At 37.0% G+C, this 22,204-nt stretch overlaps 2 protein-coding genes across 6 annotated transcripts; both read right to left on the bottom strand.

Moving 5' to 3' along the window:
- Window positions 1–3,419: 3,419 nt before the first annotated feature.
- Window positions 3,420–7,075, bottom strand: ccr9b (chemokine (C-C motif) receptor 9b). 3 transcript variants are annotated; one of them, XM_079488336.1, is made up of 3 exons: window positions 6,815–7,075; window positions 6,399–6,421; window positions 3,420–4,799 (listed from the first exon to the last, which is right to left on the bottom strand). In XM_079488336.1, the coding sequence occupies exons 1-3, from the start codon at window positions 6,825–6,827 to the stop codon at window positions 3,765–3,767; spliced, it is 1,071 nt and encodes a 356-aa protein (XP_079344462.1). In that variant the 5' UTR covers window positions 6,828–7,075; the 3' UTR covers window positions 3,420–3,764. The 3 variants fall into 3 exon arrangements, with proteins under 3 accessions (XP_079344462.1, XP_079344463.1, XP_079344461.1); XM_079488337.1 differs by having other exon boundaries at window positions 3,461–4,799; window positions 5,675–6,421; window positions 6,815–6,877; XM_079488335.1 differs by lacking the exons at window positions 6,399–6,421; window positions 6,815–7,075 and adding an exon at window positions 5,879–6,140 and having other exon boundaries at window positions 3,461–4,799.
- Window positions 7,076–10,444: 3,369 nt separating this feature from the next.
- Window positions 10,445–19,574, bottom strand: lztfl1 (leucine zipper transcription factor-like 1). Of its 3 annotated transcripts, XM_079447464.1 has the most exons (11): window positions 19,297–19,483; window positions 18,729–18,803; window positions 18,531–18,655; window positions 18,200–18,394; window positions 14,408–14,465; window positions 13,805–13,876; window positions 13,596–13,661; window positions 12,686–12,763; window positions 11,872–12,048; window positions 11,664–11,767; window positions 10,445–11,563 (listed from the first exon to the last, which is right to left on the bottom strand). In XM_079447464.1, exons 2-11 carry the CDS (start codon window positions 18,759–18,761, stop codon window positions 11,545–11,547), a joined length of 927 nt encoding a protein of 308 aa, XP_079303590.1. In that variant the 5' UTR covers window positions 18,762–18,803; window positions 19,297–19,483; the 3' UTR covers window positions 10,445–11,544. The 3 variants fall into 3 exon arrangements, with proteins under 3 accessions (XP_079303590.1, XP_079303591.1, XP_079303592.1); XM_079447465.1 differs by lacking the exon at window positions 18,729–18,803 and having other exon boundaries at window positions 19,297–19,574; XM_079447466.1 differs by lacking the exon at window positions 18,729–18,803 and having other exon boundaries at window positions 11,872–12,030; window positions 19,297–19,524.
- Window positions 19,575–22,204: the final 2,630 nt, after the last annotated feature.

The following is a 22,204-nucleotide window of genomic DNA, read 5'->3' as shown; positions in this document are numbered from 1 at the left end:
GAAGGTCTTATTTTTTAGCCATAGATAAACTTAAACTATTCAAAGACTCACATTATTTCTCACAGTTTGTGTATTTGCAAAATCAATGTTTCTAAATGACAGTGCCCTTTCATCAGACCCATGTGATGAAGAGCATTCTCACCTTTTCACTTTTACTCATCCTGATGACACTTACTTTATAAACTATTGTATTTTACCAACACTTCATAACTTTCTTGGGTGAAAAGTGTGCGATGGTTCGCTTGAAAACAGACAGGCTCAAAAGAAAAGAGTTCTAGTAAGGTTCACACATTTCAATCATTCACTACATGTTGTCCCTACAGTTTTCAGAGTAGCGCTAGCACAGCAGCACAGGCATAGCATTAGCATGCATATGGAATGTTGTTGACATGATTGACAGCTTCCTGTCGTGAGAAGAAAGTGAAGCAGCGAGAGTGAGAGAATGAAGCCTGTGAGCGGGTGAGAGAGAGACAGACTAGAGGAATAAACGTTACAAGAGATGCTGTGGTCTCACCTGAAGACTGTAGGTACAGCCTCTCTCTAAACCCTCATAACCTCAATAACATCATTGTTGTTTGTTATTTGCTTTGGAAAAAGTAAGTAACACAACAGAGCAAAACACGAAACCACATTTTCTTGAAAATTGCATGAATTTTCATATTCTTAAGTATAATCTTGATGAATATAGTCACTGTAACAAAATTTATGAGAAATGAAAACAGATATATTATGGTTGTTTATGTTATAGTCTTACATTTTTAGCAACCTATAGATTTTTCAATACTATATTTTATACAGTTTAATACTGCTTACAGGCATTACAGGTAGCAAGTTATACAGCTGTATAAACAAACTGTATAAACCAACTGATTTTGAAAACATATTTTTAAACACAACAGTGCTAATATACTGTATACACTCACCTAAAGGATTATTAGGAACACCATACTAATACTGTGTTTGACCCCCTTTCGCCTTCAGAACTGCCTTAATTCTACGTGGCATTGATTCAACAAGGTGCTGAAAGCATTCTTTAGAAAGGTTGGCCAACATTGATAGGATAGGATCTTGTAGTTGATGGAGATTTGTGCGATTCACATCGAGGGCACGAAGCTCCCGTTCCACCACATCCCAAAGATGCGCTATTGGGTTGAGATCTGGTGACTTTGGGGGTCATTCTAGTACAGTGAATTCATTGTCATGTTCAAGAAACCAATTTGAAATGATTCGAGCTTTGTGACATGGTGCATTATCCTGCTGGAAGTAGCCATCAGACATGGTGGTCATAAAGGGATGGACATGGTCAGAAACAATGCTCAGGTAGGCCGTGGCATTTAAACGATGCCCAATTGGCACTAAGGGGCCAAAAGTGTGCCAAGAAAACATCCCCCACACCATTACACCACCACCACCAGCCTGCACAGTGGTAACAAGGCATGATGGATCCATCTTCTCATTCTGTTTACGCCAAATTCTGAATCTACCATCTGAATGTCTCAACACAAATCAAGACTCATCAGACCAGGCAACATTTTTCCAGTCTTCAACTGTCCAATTTTGGTGAGCTTGTGCAAATTGTTGCCTATTTTTCCTATTTTTAGATGAGTGGTACCCGGTGGGGTCTTCTGCTGTTGTAGGTCATCCGCCTCAATGTTGTGCGTGTTGTGGCTTCACAAATGCTTTGCTGCACACCTCGGTTGTAACGAGTGGATATTTCAGTCAAAGTTGCTCTTCTATCAGCTTGAATCAGTCGGCACATTCTCCTCTGACCACTAGCATCAACAAGGCATATTCTGTCCTATAAACTGTCGCACCAGTGCTTTGTCACATATTCCGCTTGGACCAGAGTCATAGTCAGTTGTCTCAGATATCTGAAACGGAAAAAATCTTGTATTTAGAAAGCAGCTTCCTGACCTGACATGTATATACTGTATAAGGCACTGCATCATACAAGAATAAACTTTTCACATCTTTCAAAAAAAGGTACACTTTCTAGTTGAAAGTTATGAAATTATCAACAAAAACAAAACCACAGGAAAAAGCATTGCATTAAGATGTTATCATCATTGGTTTGTAGATGCCACTCGGTTTGATATCTTGTTAATAATTCGATGAAATGAATACACTGTAGTTATGAAAACTAAATATCTGTTGTAAGAAGAAAAATGTAAAATGTGAATGAAATGATGTGTAAACATTTGCAGTGCATAGTGCACATGTCAGTGTTGGTAAGGCATGTTCTGCAGTTGCATTGTAATGTTGCACTATTCTGTACCTGTGGCAGCTGATTGGCTGTTGATTTTGCATGCAGGGTCTCATTAGTACCCAATGCCCTGTAAAACTGCTGTGTCACTTGTGCGTTGCCTTATCCCAACCGGACCTCTCTCATTACACCGCATTCAATCTACACCAGACATAGCAACAGTCATAGCGAAAACGCTGTTGAGTGATTTGTAAAGCTTTCTTGCACCACAGAAAATTCGTTATTGCAGCTAAAAACACCATGTGGTGCTTTAAGCAAACGAGGCCTTGATGGTTTGTTACCTTGGTGTTGCTAGCACCATGCTTTGAGAGAAAACCTGGTTACTATGGCCAAATAATCTGATTTTTTGTCAGTTTGATTGTCAGTTAGAATTGTACAAATCCAGTCAAATATCATCATGTTTTCTTGTGGGTTTTCTTGACATTGGTTTGATTATAGTCTACTTATTAAAGAAATAGTTAATCCAGAAAATCCATAATAATTGGGGTCTCCATAATAATTGGGGACCATTTTTGGGTGAACTACTTTGAGTAATTGTTTTTGCCTCTAAAAATGTTATGTGGTCCCTTGGTCATTACAGCAAATTGACAGGAAATGTAACTGGTGTTTTTAACAGTTATTATCATGACCTACCAATGAATCCTAATCTTGGTTTCAGAACTGAGAAGGAGCCTATCCGTAGGCTATATTCATGCCATTCACCTCTAGAGATTCACTTGTGGTTTGTGTCTTGTGGCGCCACTCCGTGTTTGTATAGACGTAAATTAACCAATGTCAGTTCCCTATTACTAATCAGGTGGGAAATCTATGTATTTCCCCTTACAACTAAATGAATGAAAGCAATAGTTCATCATTCACCCTTGTGTCATTCAAAACAGGTACATGACTCTTTCTTCTGTAGAACACAAAAGAAGACATTATGATAAATGTCTTGGTGGTTTTGTGTCCATACAATGAAAGTCAATGTGGTTGTGTTACCAGAATTCTTTAACAAATTAATTCTATTGTGCCCTGCAGAAGAAAGTCATAAAGGTTTGGAATGACTAAACGCTTGAAGACAGAATCTTCATTTTGGGAGAACTATCCCTTTAAACAAAACACTTGACTGTGCTAAACACAAAGATTTTCTAAAGTATTTAATGTTTTGTATTTATTTCATGTTTATAAAATGAACAAAAAGAGAAAACTCATAATATCCTTACCTCTTTATTTCAAAATATAAAAAAACAACCTGTATATGCTACATTGGCTTAATACATATTTACAGTTTACTTACAATATTTCTGGTAGACAAAAAGGTAAAACTACAAAACACATTATATCCTTTAACTGGAACCATACTTCTTAAAATACTGGACCTTTATATACACAAGGATCAGGAGAGTTCCCAAAAACGTTTTTGGTTTTAAACACACAGTCCGAAAACATGCTAATGTCACAGTGTGCATTTTAATGTACATCAGATTTTGAAAAAGTTGTCAGTACTATATAGTGGGCTGGTTTATAAAGAAAAAACCGGTGTTGTATCAGTGTCTGACATAACAGAGGGCCTCTTGGGAACTTGCTGCAGTTTGTTGTTGTCGAGGAGTCCCAGGCCAAAGGGGAAACGCTGAAGAAGATTCAAGAGATCCCTGCGGAAGCGAACTCCAATAAAGACATACAAAAGGGGATTCAGACAACAGTGTGTGTATGCCAGACATTTGACGATTTGCCCAGCCATATCTAACCTTTTCGAGATTTCACACTCTGTTATTGAGAAGTTGTTAGCTTGAGCTGCCTCTATGATCAGATACCCATTAAATGGCAACTGGGACAGAACAAATGCTGCCAAGACCGCAAAGATTACCTTGAGAGCCTTGTGCTTTTCAAAGTTTCGAGCCTGCATCAGTTTACGAATAATAACGGAGTAGCATATCACTATGACCAGTAGGGGTAACAGGAACCCGACGCAGATCTGTAGCGATAACACCAGGACTTTGGTACGGTTATCGTCTGAAACCGAGTACATCAACACACACTGCATTGTTGCAGTTTTGACTTGGGCGAAGAGAAATTCCGGTAGAGCTAAGAGGCAAGAGGCTAACCACACAAAAACGCAGGTTATCTTACTATAAAACATACGTTTGTTTTTGTAATTGTGAGCTTCCGTAACGTGAACTATGGCGATGTAGCGGTCCACGCTAATACAGGTGAGTAAAAGCATGCTGGCGAAAAAGTTGATCTTATAGACCGCAGAAACTCCTTTGCAGATGACGTTGCCAAACACCCAGCCCTGGGAGGCATTTGTAGCCAAGAAGGGCAATGTGCCGAGGAAGAGAAGATCCGCCACTGCCAGGTTCAGAAGGTAGACATCGGTCATGGTCTTGAGGCGGTTTCGCACAGTTGTGAAGATGCAGACGACTAGCAGGTTCCCCAAGGAGCCCACGACGAAGATGATCCAGTAAAGAGGCGGCTCGAAGGACTTGCTAAACTGTCGCACCAGTGCTTTGTCACATATTCCGCTTGGACCGGAGTCATAGTCAGTTGTCTCAGATATCTGAAACGGAAAAAATCTTGTATTTAGAAAGCAGTTTGCTGACCTGACATGTCACATGTACAAAAGTATCATAATGATATGCATATTAGTGAAGGTAAAGCTGCAATAAGTAACGTTTGCCTCTCCATCACCATCTTAATTTGAAACATAAATGGCAGGTTACTTTATGTACTTATTGTAATGTGTTTTTAAGTTAAAATACATAAAAATGAGATTTCCAACATATGGAAAAATCTTTATTATAAGGGTATGGTTGGAAATCGGGGTAAGACACTGATCAGTGAAATACAAGTAAACAATTTGTTTAAATACCCATAAAAAAATTCTAGCAGCTGAGGCGACAGAAAAAACTAATTTGTTTTGTAAAGTAAAACATTTTTAATGTTATTGTAAACCCAACTTGTAAATTTGCAGTCTGTTATTGTATTTTTTTTTACCGCATTTCAAAAATTTCCTGTAGAATAAAAATGACAGTTTTGTACAGCGTGCTTGCTCAATTGTTTTTTATTTATTTTTCCAAAAAAGTTATACATTTCAGCATTGGTCTTCATTGTATATTTACAGTCCACTAACAAGATGTAGTCCATCTTGTGGTACTTTTGTGGTCATTGTCATGTGTTCCACAAAATAAAGAAAGTCATGCGGTTTGGAACAACACGGGGGTAAACACGTGTCAACTGATTTTTAAGGAACTACTCTGAATGGCATTTTATCTAAACTCCACAATATAACTTTGAAAATGTCAGTCATTTACATGCGCTTTTATTTAATTATGTAATAATGAGCTTGTTTTCCCACTGTTGTGTCAGATTTGATCTCACAGCCTCTTCCTGTCTGCAGCGGTTTTGAAGCTGTCAAGCAGAAATGTCTCTCACCATTCTGGTAATTCAGATGATCAGTATTCTGTGAATCTGTGTGACATCACGCCCCAGCGATCTCCGCCAATCTAAATTGACTAAACACGTTCCATATTAACTAAGCTCAGGTGCAGGTGTCTCTAGAGGAGAAACCACACCAGTACACCGCATCCACATCCTCTTTCAACTTTTTCTGAAGAGTGCAAACAGAGCATCACCCACCCGTAGGGTCGACGTGAACAGAGCCCCTCGGGAGCACGCCGAAAACAAGACGCAGTTCCGTACTGACATACATGCAGATGAGAGATAAAGCATACAGTGGAAAATCTTTTCCATCAGGTTACTTAAATGCGTGGTGATGTGGTAACAGTCAAATTGGTTAGTGTTATGTTAAATTGAATCCAAATGGGGGAACAGGTAGTATATCAAGTTGAAAATGCTGAGAAGATAACTAAAGTCAAAACAATCAAGCATCACAAACAGGAACAGAGCCTTACCACTGAAAAGATTTTGGACTTTGAGATGAACAAAATTCAACTTTAGCAGTTACGTTTTGTGCCATCTCAGAAATCACTAGTTTACTTGAAAATAACATTTTAGTGTTTCATTATTGTAAAATCATAACAATGAAACATAAAAATAATCACCATAACAATATATAAGAGTTGTTGTTTTATATCGTATAAAAACTATACTGCAACCAGATAAACAGGACAAAATGCTTATAAATAGTAAAACTCACCATTTCGTATGTGGCGTTGTCATCTAATAAGAGAAACAAAGTGTAATCGATACAAAATATATTAATATAGAAGACCCGGTAAAATAGTGATAATTCCTGAAAGCCGGTCAGTAGTTCATATGCTACAATATTTCTTGATATACAGTATTACACAATTACAGTTTAAACACTGATGTTGTTGTTGTGGGTTACCACAAATCACCCATGTTAACACAGATTCTACAAATGATAGATGGCATGTACCTAAATGATGGCAAAAATCATAATCATGTGACCTAGCTAAAAGTGAATTAAAAATACATTTCTTATGTTATACGTTTCAAACACAGTCATTTAATTTTGTGTTTACTATAAACAATTTACAGATGATTTGCATCTTACTAAAGTAATTCAAAAGCCATTTTACATTTACTTACATTCATAGTCCATTTTCTGTGTTTTGGGAGTCTTTAAATGTCTTCAAGCATTCAGTATAATCTACTACAGCAGTTTCTCCACCTGTTTATAAGTTGTTACGCTCTGACCACAAAGTCACGCCTGCCAGAGCATCACATGTCTTATGACATCCAAAAGCAAAACTCTGAACCTTCTACATCTTGAAATACATCGAATGAAAATGTTTGCAGGGCAGAGAACACAAATGTGTGGGCTGGCATGGTATACCCGTACTATGACTCAAAAGCTGATTCTGATTTCTCTGTCAGGTAAGCATGAGTGTCGAGCATAACAGGATGATTTAAACAGCAAAAGCATGCGAAGTATGATTTGAATACTGCAAAATTGTATGACTCTATATGGGGGAACGGTGAACGTATTGAAATTGCAATGGGGTAATTTAATACAGACACGATGTTTAGAGCAGAGAGCAGAATCAAAAATGATATTTTTAAGGGGGAAATGAAACAGAAAATGCTAAACTTCCAAATTCATGTAATGTACCAGAATTTCCCTCACAGTTTGACTTTAGAGCTCTAAAAGCCAGGAATGTTTTCACACTATACTTAAAAGTTAAACAACAGTTACACAATCCTAAATATGTAACAATAAACCACAAAAAATGTAAGATCAAATGTAAAAGGCAATGTACAGAAATGTATCTGAACTGGATTAAAATACATACAGTACATACAACAACATGTTCCCTTATTAAATGGCCTGTATTGTACAGTATGCACAGCTGTAAATCTGAAATATGTTAATTTTGGTATTATACATAAAACATAAAAACACTCATTTGCATGTTGGGACTTCATTTTTGTACAACGGAATTCCCACTTTGAACTTTAGTCAATTACGTCAAAGTAATTTATTCGAAGCATATCTTGGGTAGGCTACGCCTGATAAAACGTACACTGTTCTATACACTTGAGCACAAATGTGGTCTAATCTGATTTCATAAGAAAATGTTTAACACCATGTCTGCCTGGTGCGAAAGTATTACATTTCAAAACATCCTTGAAAACTGTTTAGAAGTTTCAATACCAGTTTCACTCCTTGGGTACAAAGTGCCGTTTCTGCAAAGGAACCAGACACACTCTTGTGATGGTGAGGTGTCGTTCACACATAGCTTTTCTTTCTCAGTTCAAACCACTGAAACACATGAAACGGCCGCGTCCGGTACCTGGTCGGCGTGGAGTATGGGAAAGTATTCTCACCAGACGAGACACGTACAGCACAAAGTTGACAGCGATGTCAATCTGCAAAACAGAACGGAATACCCTGCAATAAGCGATAATAAATCTAAATTCCCTGGCGCAATCTGACAAAATGATACAAAGGCTGACGAAAATGAGACAAACAAACTATTTTCGTCACACCGCCTCCATTAAAGAATCTTTGACTTTGAGTGTGTTTGATCAGGTCAATAGTTTGTGCTTAATACTCCGCTCAACAAGTTAAGTCATCAAGTCTTTAAAGTTTTGTGAGAAATGTCCCGGTACTGTGAAACTGATCTGTGTCGTTATGCCACATGTCATTCACTGTTGTTCAACTGAAAGCGCAGCCGCATGGAATACAGAAACTGACTCATTCAAATACAATACCTGGTATGAGAGCGAGATCTGATAGACACAGGGCATAACCACAAACGATCAGAGGTTAAACCGTAAAACTGTCTCTCACGACCGTTTCAAAACCTGACTAATGAAAACTAAGATTAGTTGTTCACAAGTTGCCTTATACTCCAGCAGGTCCTGGAATGACCCAAAAGTCAAATCAGGTTGCGTTCTTCAAAAGAAAGAGTGATATACAGGTTTTGGAATGACATGAGGGTAAATAAACACTGACATGATTTTTCTTTTTGGGTGAACTGCCCCTTCAAAGTTTCCAAGATAAAGCCAGGAATGCATGATATCAACACCAGGTGACCCAATCCATGTCAAATACAAAACAAAAGATACCTTTAAAGGTTCATCAATTACATATTCTGCATGCTTTTAGTTATCTTAACAACAATGACAGCATTGGAGACTCTACGTGTTTACGTGACATTTCCGGAGGAATCCCCCAAAATCCTGGACAGAACATGGCACGTATGGTCACCCTAATATCACTCTATATATTCCCCACTTTGTTTCTACAGTAGCCCCAAACTGACAAGCTGCTCTACAGAGCGCATTTCGTAAATATGTTATCTCCTTCAGCACAGAAGTGAAAACGCAACAGCATAAATGTCCTATGAGAGCCACCGTAGTGCTTTAAAGGGAGGTTTGCCGTTGGTTGCAATTCCCAAATTCGTCCCTAGATGCCGCTAAACTCTCCACATTGCTCCTTTAACCAATACACAATGTAACAAAGTAAGCATATGACTGCCAGTAAATGCAGTTACCCTGCCTTAGAGTTTACAAGTTGCTCTGTCCTACAGAAGTGATGTTTTTAACATCTTTACACATATAAATAAAACCCACAGTATGCCACACATCTCAAAATAGGAATAATAAAACATGTTAGTCGTGACAGCATCACCATGCTCTCTGTAAGCCTCTGTAGGTATGACTAAAACTGAAAGGATGTTGGTGACTTTGAAAATCCCCTTTGACTTCTAGGGTCTTTAAGCGCCAGCCGAACAATCACACGAGTACAGTAACAACGATCAGCTCTGGTGAAAACTTTAGAAAATACCAGCGTTGTTTATTGGAACTTCTGTGCATGGCAGTCAAAAACCACTTCCTGTCTGCTGAGATTTGTTTTTTTTCAGTTGTTTCTGATGTAATAATGATATAGCAAATGTACAGGATTCTTTACTGAGTAATGCCATTTCAGCACTGTACACTTTCTAAATATGGTAACGTGTGCAGAACTCTCACCTTAGAAGTTTCAGGCTTCACGAGTGACTTGACGGTTAGGATTGTGTTTGGCTGCACGATATGCAGACTGCCGTATCAGTCAAGTTTCAGAATCTGTTTGCAGTCAGTAAAAGTACAGAAGACTTTTATCGGGTAATTTTGGTCAAAGCTTCATTTTCATTTGTTTTATTATTTATAAACTAATTCAAACATACACACACATCATAAGTGACAACTCTAGGTTGCTATATGGCAGACAGTGGCTTTGCGAGTTTCACTATAAACATATATGTACTTACCACTCTATACTTCATTTCGGCAAGCTAAGATAACCAATTACGTTGAACTTTTTGACCTTACAGTGTTTTTGTTATTAAAAAATAAGTGTCATGATATCATAATGAAGAGTTCAGCTTGATAACACTTGGCATATGTACTCATTTCTTTTAAATCTGACATACATGAGCACACCTTTAAAAAAGCATTGGGCATTGCAACGTTTTGTTTCTTCAAAACAGACAAAAGATATACAAATATACAAATATGTAAAGTGTCTGTCACAAATCAAAACCCATTTAAAACAATGCAACACAGTTTTACTGTCCCCCATGTTCCACAGAACACATGGTGTTGTTTTGTTTTTTCTCCCATTAGTTTATGTGAATTGTGTGTAGTTGAATAAAAACCGACTACATCAAATCCTACTCGGTGTATTTGTTTAAAATATAAAATGTGCATAAATCAGACCAAGAGTGCAGCAAAAGCAGACAATAGGAGCTCATGTGAACCACTTTATTTTCACACAAGATTATATGACATCGCTAGAAAGGTTACACAAAATACAAGACTCCGACCACAGGTAGAGTCACTCCTACGCAGCTGTTTAAGTAGGCCTTTCTGACTGAAGAAATAAAGCTCAAAGAACACAAAGCTTACAAAAATATACCGCATAAAAATATACAATGAATGTGCAAGAAACATTAAAAAGCACTGGTGCTTTCAATGCTGTGCTGAATGCATTAAAATTGTCCTGTAGTTAAGTGTTGTAATGTGGGTATGTGATATTCAGACCACTAAGACTTATTTCAAAACATTAAAAGTAAAATAAGAGGAATTAAAGGATGATGATCAAAGATGTGAACTGGTGCCCCACTGTGGTGTCAGCCAGAATGGTTGAAGAAGTTTCTCTCAACAAAAATAACTACAGTACATTCATGTACATAAAGTCATGGAATAAAATAATTATAAACACTTTCTATAAAGGTGATTTTAATCATATTGTAGTGCATACTTAACTTTATTTGGATTACACCACAGTACATTACTCGTAATACTAAAGGTTTTATAATGTTTTGTAACAGAACATTATAAGTGCATTATATTTACAGGCTTTATAGAAAGTGTTGCCAATTTACAATCCAATGTTGAATCTTCTAGTAGATTAATGTATATAAAAAAAGTAAGAAATATTATTTGTGACTTGAAACGAAGACTAAAGTCTATGGTACCCTAAAATAAGAATTTTTAGTTTGTACGAATTTAAAACAATCCTTGCTCTCAGGTAACAGGCTTCACACACTGAACAACACATAGCAGTGAGAAATAACTACACAAATTGTAGTGTTATGTTTATGTCAGATTAATGTTCCTAAACCACAATATATAAGAAGCCGATCCAGTAGTGTTGATCTTGCTGATGAGGAATTACATGGAAAGTTGGTGGAAAATCCCCTGTCTTTTATATTTCTCATACTTTGGTTCTTTGCCTTTTCAGATGTGTAGCATCACAGGCTCACTTCCTGTAATATCCATTAAAAATCCCTTAAAAGTCCCGCTGCATTTGTGTCCTGTAGTCTGCACCTTCACTCATCTGATTCATATCTGACGAAAGAACATAACACAAAAATACAAACATGGATGGTAATTTTATAACACCATTTGAAATTTAGTTTGGTGGTTTACATGCAAAGTTAAAGTGTACCTTTGTAATCTTTTTCTTAGATCCTTTATCTGTTCGTTCTTTTTAGTGAGAATCTCTTTCATGTTTCGGTAGGCAGTGGTCTGCTGGAATTTTTTCTCCAGTTCCTAAAAAACAACATGAGGGCGAGTAAACAATGACAGTATTTTAGAGAACTTTAGGTGAACTGTCCCTTTAAATGGCAAATGTATAATGTGATTATTGTAATCACCTTCTCAGCTAAGGCTAATTGTTCCTGGATTCGCAGCAGGTCGTGTTTAGCAGACACCAGGTTGTCCTGGAGGTCCTTCTGAGAGGCCATGTTGGCATTCAAGGTCTTCTCAAAGTCAGTCTGCATTGCCGCTACTGTGCCTTCTAGATTAGCGATCTCCTGAGCGACCATCACAGACTGCCAAAGGACAAATAGAACCTGTAAACGTCTACTATTATACTGTAGACTGTGTATATAAAGGTGGGCGTGCAATACTGTAAGTAACATGGATTACAAAAATAAACATAAATGGCAAATAAACAGCACGTACCATGTTTCCATGAAGCCAAACAGATAACATAAATGATCAAAAACAATTTCATAAACAAAATACGATGATTTATACTGGCTAAAGCAGGAAGCAAGCAGGTTGATCAACACTAGCACAAATAAAAATACAAAGCACAAGCACAAACAAACCATTGATGACATTTAGGTCTAGAGATGTCCTTATTAAGGTTCATTTTTATTTAATTTATATTTCATTTTACAAGTATACTTCAGGTACTTTTTTGTTATTAAAGTAAATACATTTATATGCTCGACAACTAAAAAAACCCAGCAATACATTAAGAATGTATGACAAAGTTATTTCCTCGGGTATCTTTTTGTCAACACATTTCTTTTATTTAACATTGAACAGAGCCATTGCAGTGCAGCTTTATAGTAAAACTAGTGTTGTGAACTAAACATTAACATCTCGGTCTAAATCAGGTTCAGCTTATTGGAGCAGTAGCTTTACTCGGGACATAATAGCGAGTCTAGCTTTCTTTACCTGCTGATCTCCTTGGTTCTTCTGAAGGTCTCTCAAGGCTCTTTCTGCTCTGGATTTCTGGTCTAGAGCACTCATGGCCTAGAAAACAACAGCTGAAATTATGAAATAATAATAATAGTAATAATAATGTATCTCCACCATAATGTGGCTACCAAAACCATCTTCTCACCCTGAATATGTGTTATAGTCAAGACATTGGAGAATAAAATATAAAACCAAGCAGCAATCTTTGAAAAAAAAATTAGTACAATGGATATGTGGTTCAGTGTAGGGATGCAAGATAAATTATCGTCCATATTGGTATCGGCCGATAAATGGTCGTTTTTAATGTTATGGTATTGGCCGATAAAAAAGTTTAGGCGGATATATTATAGCCTATAAATCATTTCCTCTGGTTAAACTTCTTCAGCGGCACACTGTACAGTACTGTACAGTAGATCATTCACTTACTGCTATTAGCAAAACATTGTTGATGTAGGTACAGTACTTAGATACAGTATTTATGAATGTGTGAATTATAGAAACAAAAGCATATTGCTTGAATCAGACTCCTGTTTTCTGGGTTCCCCAGAAGAATATCTGTCATTTGTTTATTAAATAAAAACTATACCAGACAAGTTTGAAGGTTAAAAAATCGTTAACTAGTGTAAAGTAGGCTTGAGACATGATTTTAAGGATCTTGTGTTTTTGCAGTGAATGTTTTCATTTAAAAGCAGTTGCTTTTTGCCTTTTGATTCAGTCTTAGAGAATATTATATTAATATTTAGATATTGTAAATCGGCTATGTAACATCGGTTATCCAATGTTAAAGAATTATCGGTTATCTTTATCAGCAAAAATGTGCATACCTAATTCAGTGTCCAAATACTTTAAGAACACAAAATGTTTTTTTTATGATTTTTCTTTTTACCTGAGTCTCCAATGTTTTGAGTCTAGCTTTCAACTTTTCATTTTCTTCTTTTAGTCTGGAAATCTCCTGAAATAAGAAAAGTACACAAAGATCATATTTGTTAGTCTCGTCGTCGTCGTTGACGATGATGTGAATGTGTACATACAGTAGATGATTCCAATGGACCATTAATTTTTAGTGCTTTGATGTTAGTATAAAGTTTGTCCTACCTTCTGGAGCAGTTCAGACACACCCCCTTCATTTAGTGGAGCTAATTTTGGCATACTGAACTCCTGATTTACCTAAAGGCACACGAGACAGATGTTAATAGGCTCTTGCCATGACAAGATATAAAATGGCTTTTATAAGGTTTTCATATAAAGACACTCTAGAGTTTCAGAATACTATTATACTGTATAGAGACATTAATACACTTTTAATGATGTTTTTAGACTCAATCATTAATCACATGGAAAAAAAAATGTTGACACATTTGTGTCCTTTAAGGAATGTTGAATAAATAATAACAGGTCTTTTTTTCCAAAAAGCTTATTTTTAGTCTCATGACCACCAAACAGTAAAACTGTGATAATGTCACAAGATATGTTGTAAAACTAAAAATGAAGTTCTGCTTTTACTCTGACAAACAACATCAGAATCTGATTTAACCACTAACTGTATATCTGCACATCTGAAACATTACAAAATATATCAAAGTCACACTTTAATGTGCAAAATGTGTGAATTCTCCACTGGCTGCAGATGAAATGAACATATTCGCTATACAAACACGGTCTTGGCCTATTAGAGATAAATATCCTGAGATAGGTCACCTTGCTGTTGGGTTTGAAATCAGTCTTCTCAAACTCAGCAACTTGCTCCAGTAACTCTCTAAAAATAAAACAGAAGTGAAATTGCGGGATGTGAGATGAATTTAATATTCAACGTGGATAACACATGACAGATGATTGTAATATAGTATATTTCAGGGCCTTTAACGGGGCTTTGTTTTCAATGACCATAAACTAAAAGATTCCAGTATGTTAAAAAATACATGAAGTTAACGTAAACATAAGATAAAAAGTACACCAAAAAATGAAACATTTTTGATCATGTACTCACCCTCTTGTCTTATCAAACCTGTATGACTTTCTTTCTTCACCAGAATACAAAAGACGATTTTTGTTTCAAGAATGGTGTTAACCAAACAATGGTGGTACCCATTCACTTCTATTGTGTGGACACAAAACTAATGCAAGTCAATGGGTACCGCCGTTGTTCGGTTATCATCATTCTTCAAAATATCTTCAATGGTCTGCGGTAGAAATAAGTCCTATAGATATGACAAGAGGTTGAGTGAATGATGACAGAATTTTTTTTTCCCCATGAAATAGTAGGTAAATGCATATGAATGCACTAAAAATGGCAGTCGTAAACTTTTATCCTAGCTTTGGATTAAAATGTCTGCTAAATAAATAAATGTAACACTCAGTTTTAGAAAACATGCAACAAGGACCCTAATACGTCTCTGTATCTAGCAAGGGCCAAAGACTGAAGACTCCCTTATAAATGCAAATAAAACAAAAGATGTAGTTACAACATCCGACCCATAAAATTTCATTTAACTGCATCTCAAAGCCACACAAAAGAAGTAACACTGGCACCGAATCAGGTGCACCTGCTCTCATTCTCTCGGGTAGAAAACAGTGTTCTGAGAGGAAGAATAAACCCCCTCCCTTTCCTTATGAAAACAGTTTGTGGTAGGCAAAACAACTCTGGCGTTTGGCTACACGCGTGGTCTGATAATGTTGCTGGCCATGTATAGGATGTGCGGATATGGGTGTTTTCCCTGTGTGTGTGAGTGTGGCCCATCCCTGATGTTGTGAGGAGGGAGGGACATTCACAGCTGTTTGAGGAGGCTGCATGTAAAGAAAGATGAAACGCATTTAGCCGCAAAAGCACACATTCAACACTGCAAATGCAACATGTGTTTACAAAAGTTGTGCTGCTCAGCTCTCTCTGATCTATGTTTATGATTCTTTTTGGTTTTCTTTTCGTCAACTGCCAAATAAAAGGTCAAATTAAGTTCTACCACTTTGTATGCTATGAAAGGTAAATTTAAAGAGACAGTGACACAAAAAATATATTCTACAAAATATCTATTCAGACGTATGTTGTTTGAAACCTGTGGGTTTTTCTCTGCAGAATGCAAAAGAAGACATTATAAAGAATGTTTGCATTTATATAACACACAATGTATGTGCATGTGGACTGGGCCTGTCAAGCAAAATTTGGAAAAAGTTTACGAATTTAAGTTATATTTTAAACATTCAACCCCCTGCATCAAAAGTCATGCATTCTTTTGTGAAAAACAAAAGAAGATATAGGGGTTTTGTGTCCATACAAGGGAAGTTAATGGGAGCTAATGTTGTCCGGTTACCAACATTCTATAAAATATCTTTTGTCTGCATAACAAATTAAGTCATACAGGTTTGAAATGACATGAGGGCGAGGAAATGATGACAGAATTTTCATTTTTGGATGAACTATCCGTTTAACTTTGTTCTATTAGCTGTAATATTAAGAGCTGGCTAGCTTTATCTTTATATCTTTTCTCCAATTTATTTCCACATTTTTGCTTTTAAATTCACATAATGCGCTTAACGTCTATTCTTAGCATTGAAAGACAGTCTTACGTTTCCATAACGTGATGACATTAATCAATTGCTTCATTTTCATGTACTAGTTTGAGGACTCAAAACCGTATAGGCTAAAAATTGTGCACCATAAACCTCTCAAGCCAGAAAGCTTCGCAGAACTTCAAGTTTTCACATGACTTCAACGTCAACAAAGAAATCTGCTTTGCAAGTGAAAAGTGAAAGTGTGACATTCAGTTGACCTTCCAGGGCAAGGCCCGAGCCGAGTTGTAGGAAGGATGTGGCTTCGACGGTAAAGTGGAGAGCATGGGTCACATTAGTGGCAGAAGATGTTTGAGGTCATGAGTCAAATTAACCATTCTGACTCAAGATCCTCAGCACAAGTTCTTAAAAATGATTTTCTGATGTTTATAAAAATGCATTACAAACACAGACAATTGCACACAACTTGCACAATTGCACCAGTTACTGATCAATTGATTTCTGCATTTTGTGTCATAGATAACGCGCTCAAAACCCGGATGCAGCAAATCATTTTGACAGTTTCCTTTTGACAAATGAAATATAAATATGTCATTTAATAACATATATGACATTATATTTACAAAGGATTAAGCCAAATTGCCTGTTCGTGACATTTGAACGTCGTTTCTTACCTTAAAACCGAAAGGAAAACGCATTTCCTCACGGAACGTCTGCATTCGGTAAAAATTAGCTAATAAATATTTCAAAATCATTTGTTATTTCATGTCTAGTTTATTCCTCAAGTGGCAAGTAGCCTTGTAATAAGTGGGATAATGTACAAGCAGCCTTTAGTGTGATCACACTGTCGGGGCTTATTTCTGCTATAACAACATGCTACCTGTACATTATACCGTACATACCTAACTAGTATCTACCTGTTCTTACCAGACGTGGCCAGGTTGTTCAAGTTCTTCTCTCTGACGTTCGGTTTCCTCCAGATCTGATTCATCAGTATTCAGTTGCAAGGCATTCAATCCAGCAAATATAAGCAACACCTTGAGATTCAGTGAACCCTTTCTCTAGCTCAGTAAAGTCAGTCCACAGTGGCCCATGGAAACTTTTCAACCCAATATACTTACGTTCCACCGTACCTGTTTATCAAGTCCAATGAAATCCCTCTTCCCCACAGCTTTTGTACTTTTCACACATCAATAGGCAGTTTCTAGTTGAAGTCCATTGACTAAACCATTCTCTCCTCTTCTCCCTGATGGATCCATTTCAGCTTTCCCGGTCTCCCTTACAGTATATGTTCTTTATCTTCTTTAGACGGTAGTCTCAGACAGAATAATTTAATGCTATAGCTGTCTGAAACTTTCTGTATGTCTGACATTCAATTCTCCCACAATCCTTCTGAATCGCTATTCCTTTTCATTAGTAGAATATTCCTTGCTTTCAAGGGTGCTTTTATGCCAGTGTTCAAATCTATCTTAGAGCCAAGTATGCATGTTGTGACCTAAACAAATGAATAGGGCTGTCAAACGCATCCATAATAAAAGTTTGTGTTTACATAATATAATGTATGTCTGTTAACTGTGTGTATGTTAATTTTGTATTTATAAACACATACACATTTTAGGAATATTTTAGGAAATATTTACATGTATATATTTTTATTTACAAATAATTTAAATTGCATAATTATTTTTACGGATTTGTATATTATATATATTTTCTGTAAACACAAACTTTTATTCTAGATGTAGATAATCACAATTTATCGTTTGACAGTCCTGCAAATAAACAAATGCACATGATCACTAGTATCTTGTCCTTGTCATGACACCACCAAAGGACCACAAATGCTCACCTAATACACAATAAAGCAATAACATTATCTGGAGTGAACTGTTACTTTAATACCAGGGGTAAACCCAATCTACAGTTTCAGCATTGCTGACATTTTTACATTTCAAACCTTTTATGTTTTCCTGATGACGCCCTCACCTGTTCTCCAGCTCAGAGATGTCCGTCTGCAGTCTCAGGTAGAACTTCTCTGCTTGGGAAAACAGTTGTCGCAGGAGCAGCACATTAGTGTGAGCCGTGTTTATGAGTTCCATCTCCACTTCTCCACGCACCAGAATCTGCAGCCCGTCCAGCATCTCGGACACCTCGTCCACTGTGTACGTCTCCTCCATAAGCCTTTCACATCGGGGGTAGACACCAGACACAATGAAGGCGAAAATAACATTTAAATCCGACGTTTGCTTTATGCCATTTTAAGGTATCTCATGAAATGTAGTAAAGCAAATGTTTGACCCTTTCTGTAGAACGTTACCTGCTGTCCTTCAGGTCTTGGAAACAGGAGTCGATGGTCTTCAGTCTCAGTGCCCGTTTAGAGCGGGCAAAATGAATGTAGTTGATGGCCTCATTCTGATGGTGCTCATTAAAACCAAAATCAGCCTGTGAGGGAAAACAGAAATGTACATTAAATGACTAAGTGGGCACACACAAATTTAAGTTTCAGAAAACTTACTGAGCAGAAATGGCGCCCTCTTCTGTTCGGCATACATATTGCGAACAACGTTTACCTAAGACCTATTGGAAATAACTTTATAATTCAAGCAAGTTTGACTCTGACTTTCCTATGTGGTTTAATAGATTTTTATACATGTATAAAGAAATCTAAAATGCTCAACAAATAAATATTTTATTTATATTTGATCAAACGTATCACTTTTAACGAATTAACTACAATATTAATTACATCCATGATATTATAGAGCAATATTCTGTATGATCCAGCCCATAAGCTCCTGAACAATGGACTTTGCGAGCATCAGCCTATATTGCGTGTAGCTAATACATTTCAAGTCAACTAAATTAGTATTATTTATTATTGAAATCGCAAACAGACGTGCACTGTATTAATGGTGTATAACTCGTTTTTTCTCTCCCCTTTCGTCATGTACACACCTTAGTGATCAGACAGAGTTTATAGATCATAGAGTAAAATCTGCTTTATCCGTGGGAACGCACGTGATTCTCTTTCCAGTTTTCCATCAGATCAGCTAACGTTAGTGTTAGCTGGCTAAGCTACTTACCATTGCAGCAGGAGGATGCGGAGCAGAGTTTTGTCGTGACGAGTTGAAAATCTAGAAGTAATTATACCACGTTAACATAAGGCTGGACCGTCAGAAGGCACTGTGAAGAAAACCGATGGGAATGATGTTCAAAACCGGCCAATTTGTAAAGCTAGCGAGATGACAGCCCTGTTATGCTTTTGGTTGCGCTTGGAAACGGAACAGCGTCACTGCGTCACCAAGCGCACCGAAGAGAGCGAGTTGGATATACGTCAATAGAGGGCGCTCTGTCCACGCCTGTGTTGGTGGCAGTGAAATGTTTTTTTAATTTAATTTAAAACGTGTATGTTTTATTGGTGTGCAAAATATCCCAATAAAGTAGTAAATAATCATGTCAATAAAATTTTTTAGAAAAATCCACGTTTCTATAGTGGTAAAAATTGCATACTGAAATGTTTTTAATATAAACGTTTTTTAATTCTTTTTACAGGAAATAAACAATTTAAATCAACGCAAAAAAGTTGGAACTTTAGGTTGAACGGTTTACACACTTTAGTTTATACGAAGAAATATATTTTCTAGATTTGTTCGTTTCTCGGCCAAAGTGCCATCTGACAAAGAAGAAGTTTGTGTCCCATAAAGATTTACAGCATGTCAGATGTTCTGGTCCACTTTTAGGAAATTGAAATATGGTTTTAATATAGCAAAAGTAAAGTAACCACTGCAACAGTTGACAGAATCATTTGTATTACTATATCCCGGTTAAACTATATGGTTACTCTCGTACTGTTCTGTGATTATACTGTATTGCAGCACACAAAAGTTTAGTTGAAGACTAGTTGAAAATAATTATTCTTCTAAACAAAAAAGTCTGAAGGCCTAGATCATTTTCTGGTTTACCAAATAATTCTGTCACTGTAATAACAGGATGATAAGCTCTGCTTTCTGAAGCCGTGTAAGTCTGTCCCATCAACTCATGTGAATTTAATATAAATTCATAGAGTAAAATATTTATGTGTTTCTGTGTTTACTAAAGGCCAAACTGTTATCAACGTTCGTTTTGGTGTTGCATTGGATAACACTGAAAAAGCGTGAAAACCCAGCCTTTATTTCTGCTGTGGTCGGTCACTAACTTAATTAGGATAACAGGCAGCACATGCTAGACCCTTGGATCAGATGCTTCACAACGTGACTATACTTCCATTGCTGTCCTATTTCATATCACTATTCATGTGGACAAGACACGGACAGCAAGATGTTTCCCCTTTACCTTCAGTCACGGTGAGTCCCTGAGGCTTTAGAACACTCATTTCTTACCAAGAGGATCAAATAAAAAGGCAATGGCATATCAAATGTGCCATGAGGCTGTTTTCAGTTTAGATGCAGAACAAGCTTCATTCCCTCTGGAGTTTCTTAAAAACTTATTTTTGGTCATTTTAATCTTATTTTTTTTGCTTTTGTCATTCCAACTCAGGTGTATTTATTTCTTCATTTTGTTTTGAATGACATAACAGTCACTTTAAAAGGTTCATTTTCCGTTTATCTGAGTGAGTTTAATATTTTATATCATTTAATAGAGGAAACAAGTCATTAATACAAATCATTTGTGTGATGGACCCGGCACGAGACGGTTCTCTCAACTTCATAATTTGCAGATGTGTAATAGCTCATAGGTCTAGGTTTTTATGGTTTCGAGTTGGCATAGGTGTTTGAGAAACTCCCTGAATCATATTTTTTCTATATGATCACATACAATGCCAGTTGTATTATTAAATTCAAGGTACAATAGTATTAACAAAAACAACGTTGTTGTCTTACTGACTTTGTATGGGTCTGGTTTTACAGCGTCTTTTGCTTTGACTACAAAATGTTTCTCACAACCAAAACTTTTGCCACACCTTTCGTTCATTTCAAGCAAAATTTCCAGATTCTCCATCTTCACACATCTAGCAGACGCAAGACTTTTCTATTTCCTGTGTCTTCAGACTCAGAGCTTCTGATTGTTTGAGGCTCCAAACATGAGTACACCATGTGAGTATTTTGGCCCAACCATCAATATAGCTAAACCTCACCTGACCCTAAAATGTCTCTATATTCTTCATTAAACCCAGTCAGGATGAGCCGGTTTGAATCACATTCTTCTATTTCATTGTTCACACCTTGTGTCTCATAAGGTCATGATTCTTAATCTCTGTAAGCCCCTGACCCGCTGTCTGCATCTTGGTCCTCTGTCCTTGTGTCGTGACAAAGCCCTGCAAACACGATGTACGTAGTCAAGAGGGCCTTCGCCTTGTTGTTGTGTGATTGAACTCACACTGCTCCAAACACAGCAACCCTATCCTAAAATATACTGCACACTGTCTCTATAACCAGAAATGTTAAACCGAATATGGGCCCAGCCGGCCACATCTGGATGGTGATGTCTGAAGGGTGAGATGCTGATAAGCAGACTAATTTTCTTTGCCGTAGAGAAACTAAGCCATTTCCAAGTAACCCTATTTTGCCTCTCCAGGTTTCCAATATATTTATCAAAAGGTTCAAGGGGGCAGTAGATGCTCTCATTTTGGAACAGATTCTGGTGTACTTTTAGAATGAACCACTAGGGGAGCCCTTAGCAAAGGATTTTGACTGCCAGATTTAAGTAGCGTGGTTGGTACATATGAGTCAATATGGAGAGCTGTGACCCGGGGGACTGCTGCTCCTGCTTTCTCATCGACACTTCTGTCACTATCAAGGCAGTTAAAAAAGTAATCCAAGCTGTTCTGTGTTGGCCCAGATTTTTGTGGCATCTACTATTTTTGTGGCATCCAGACTCACTGGAAGAGAAACAAATTGGCACATCAGAACAAAAAGGACAAGTATAAAGGGTAGATGAATTAAATACTACGTCATGCGTCCAACTTGTTTTTTGACAAGTTGACCATGTCAA

Source organism: Barbatula barbatula (assembly GCF_947034865.1).
Source record: "Barbatula barbatula genome assembly, chromosome: 23".
Lineage (NCBI taxonomy): Eukaryota > Metazoa > Chordata > Actinopteri > Cypriniformes > Nemacheilidae > Barbatula > Barbatula barbatula.
The sequence above is the reverse complement of the archived record's forward strand: the minus strand, read 5'-3'. Positions and strand labels throughout refer to the sequence as shown.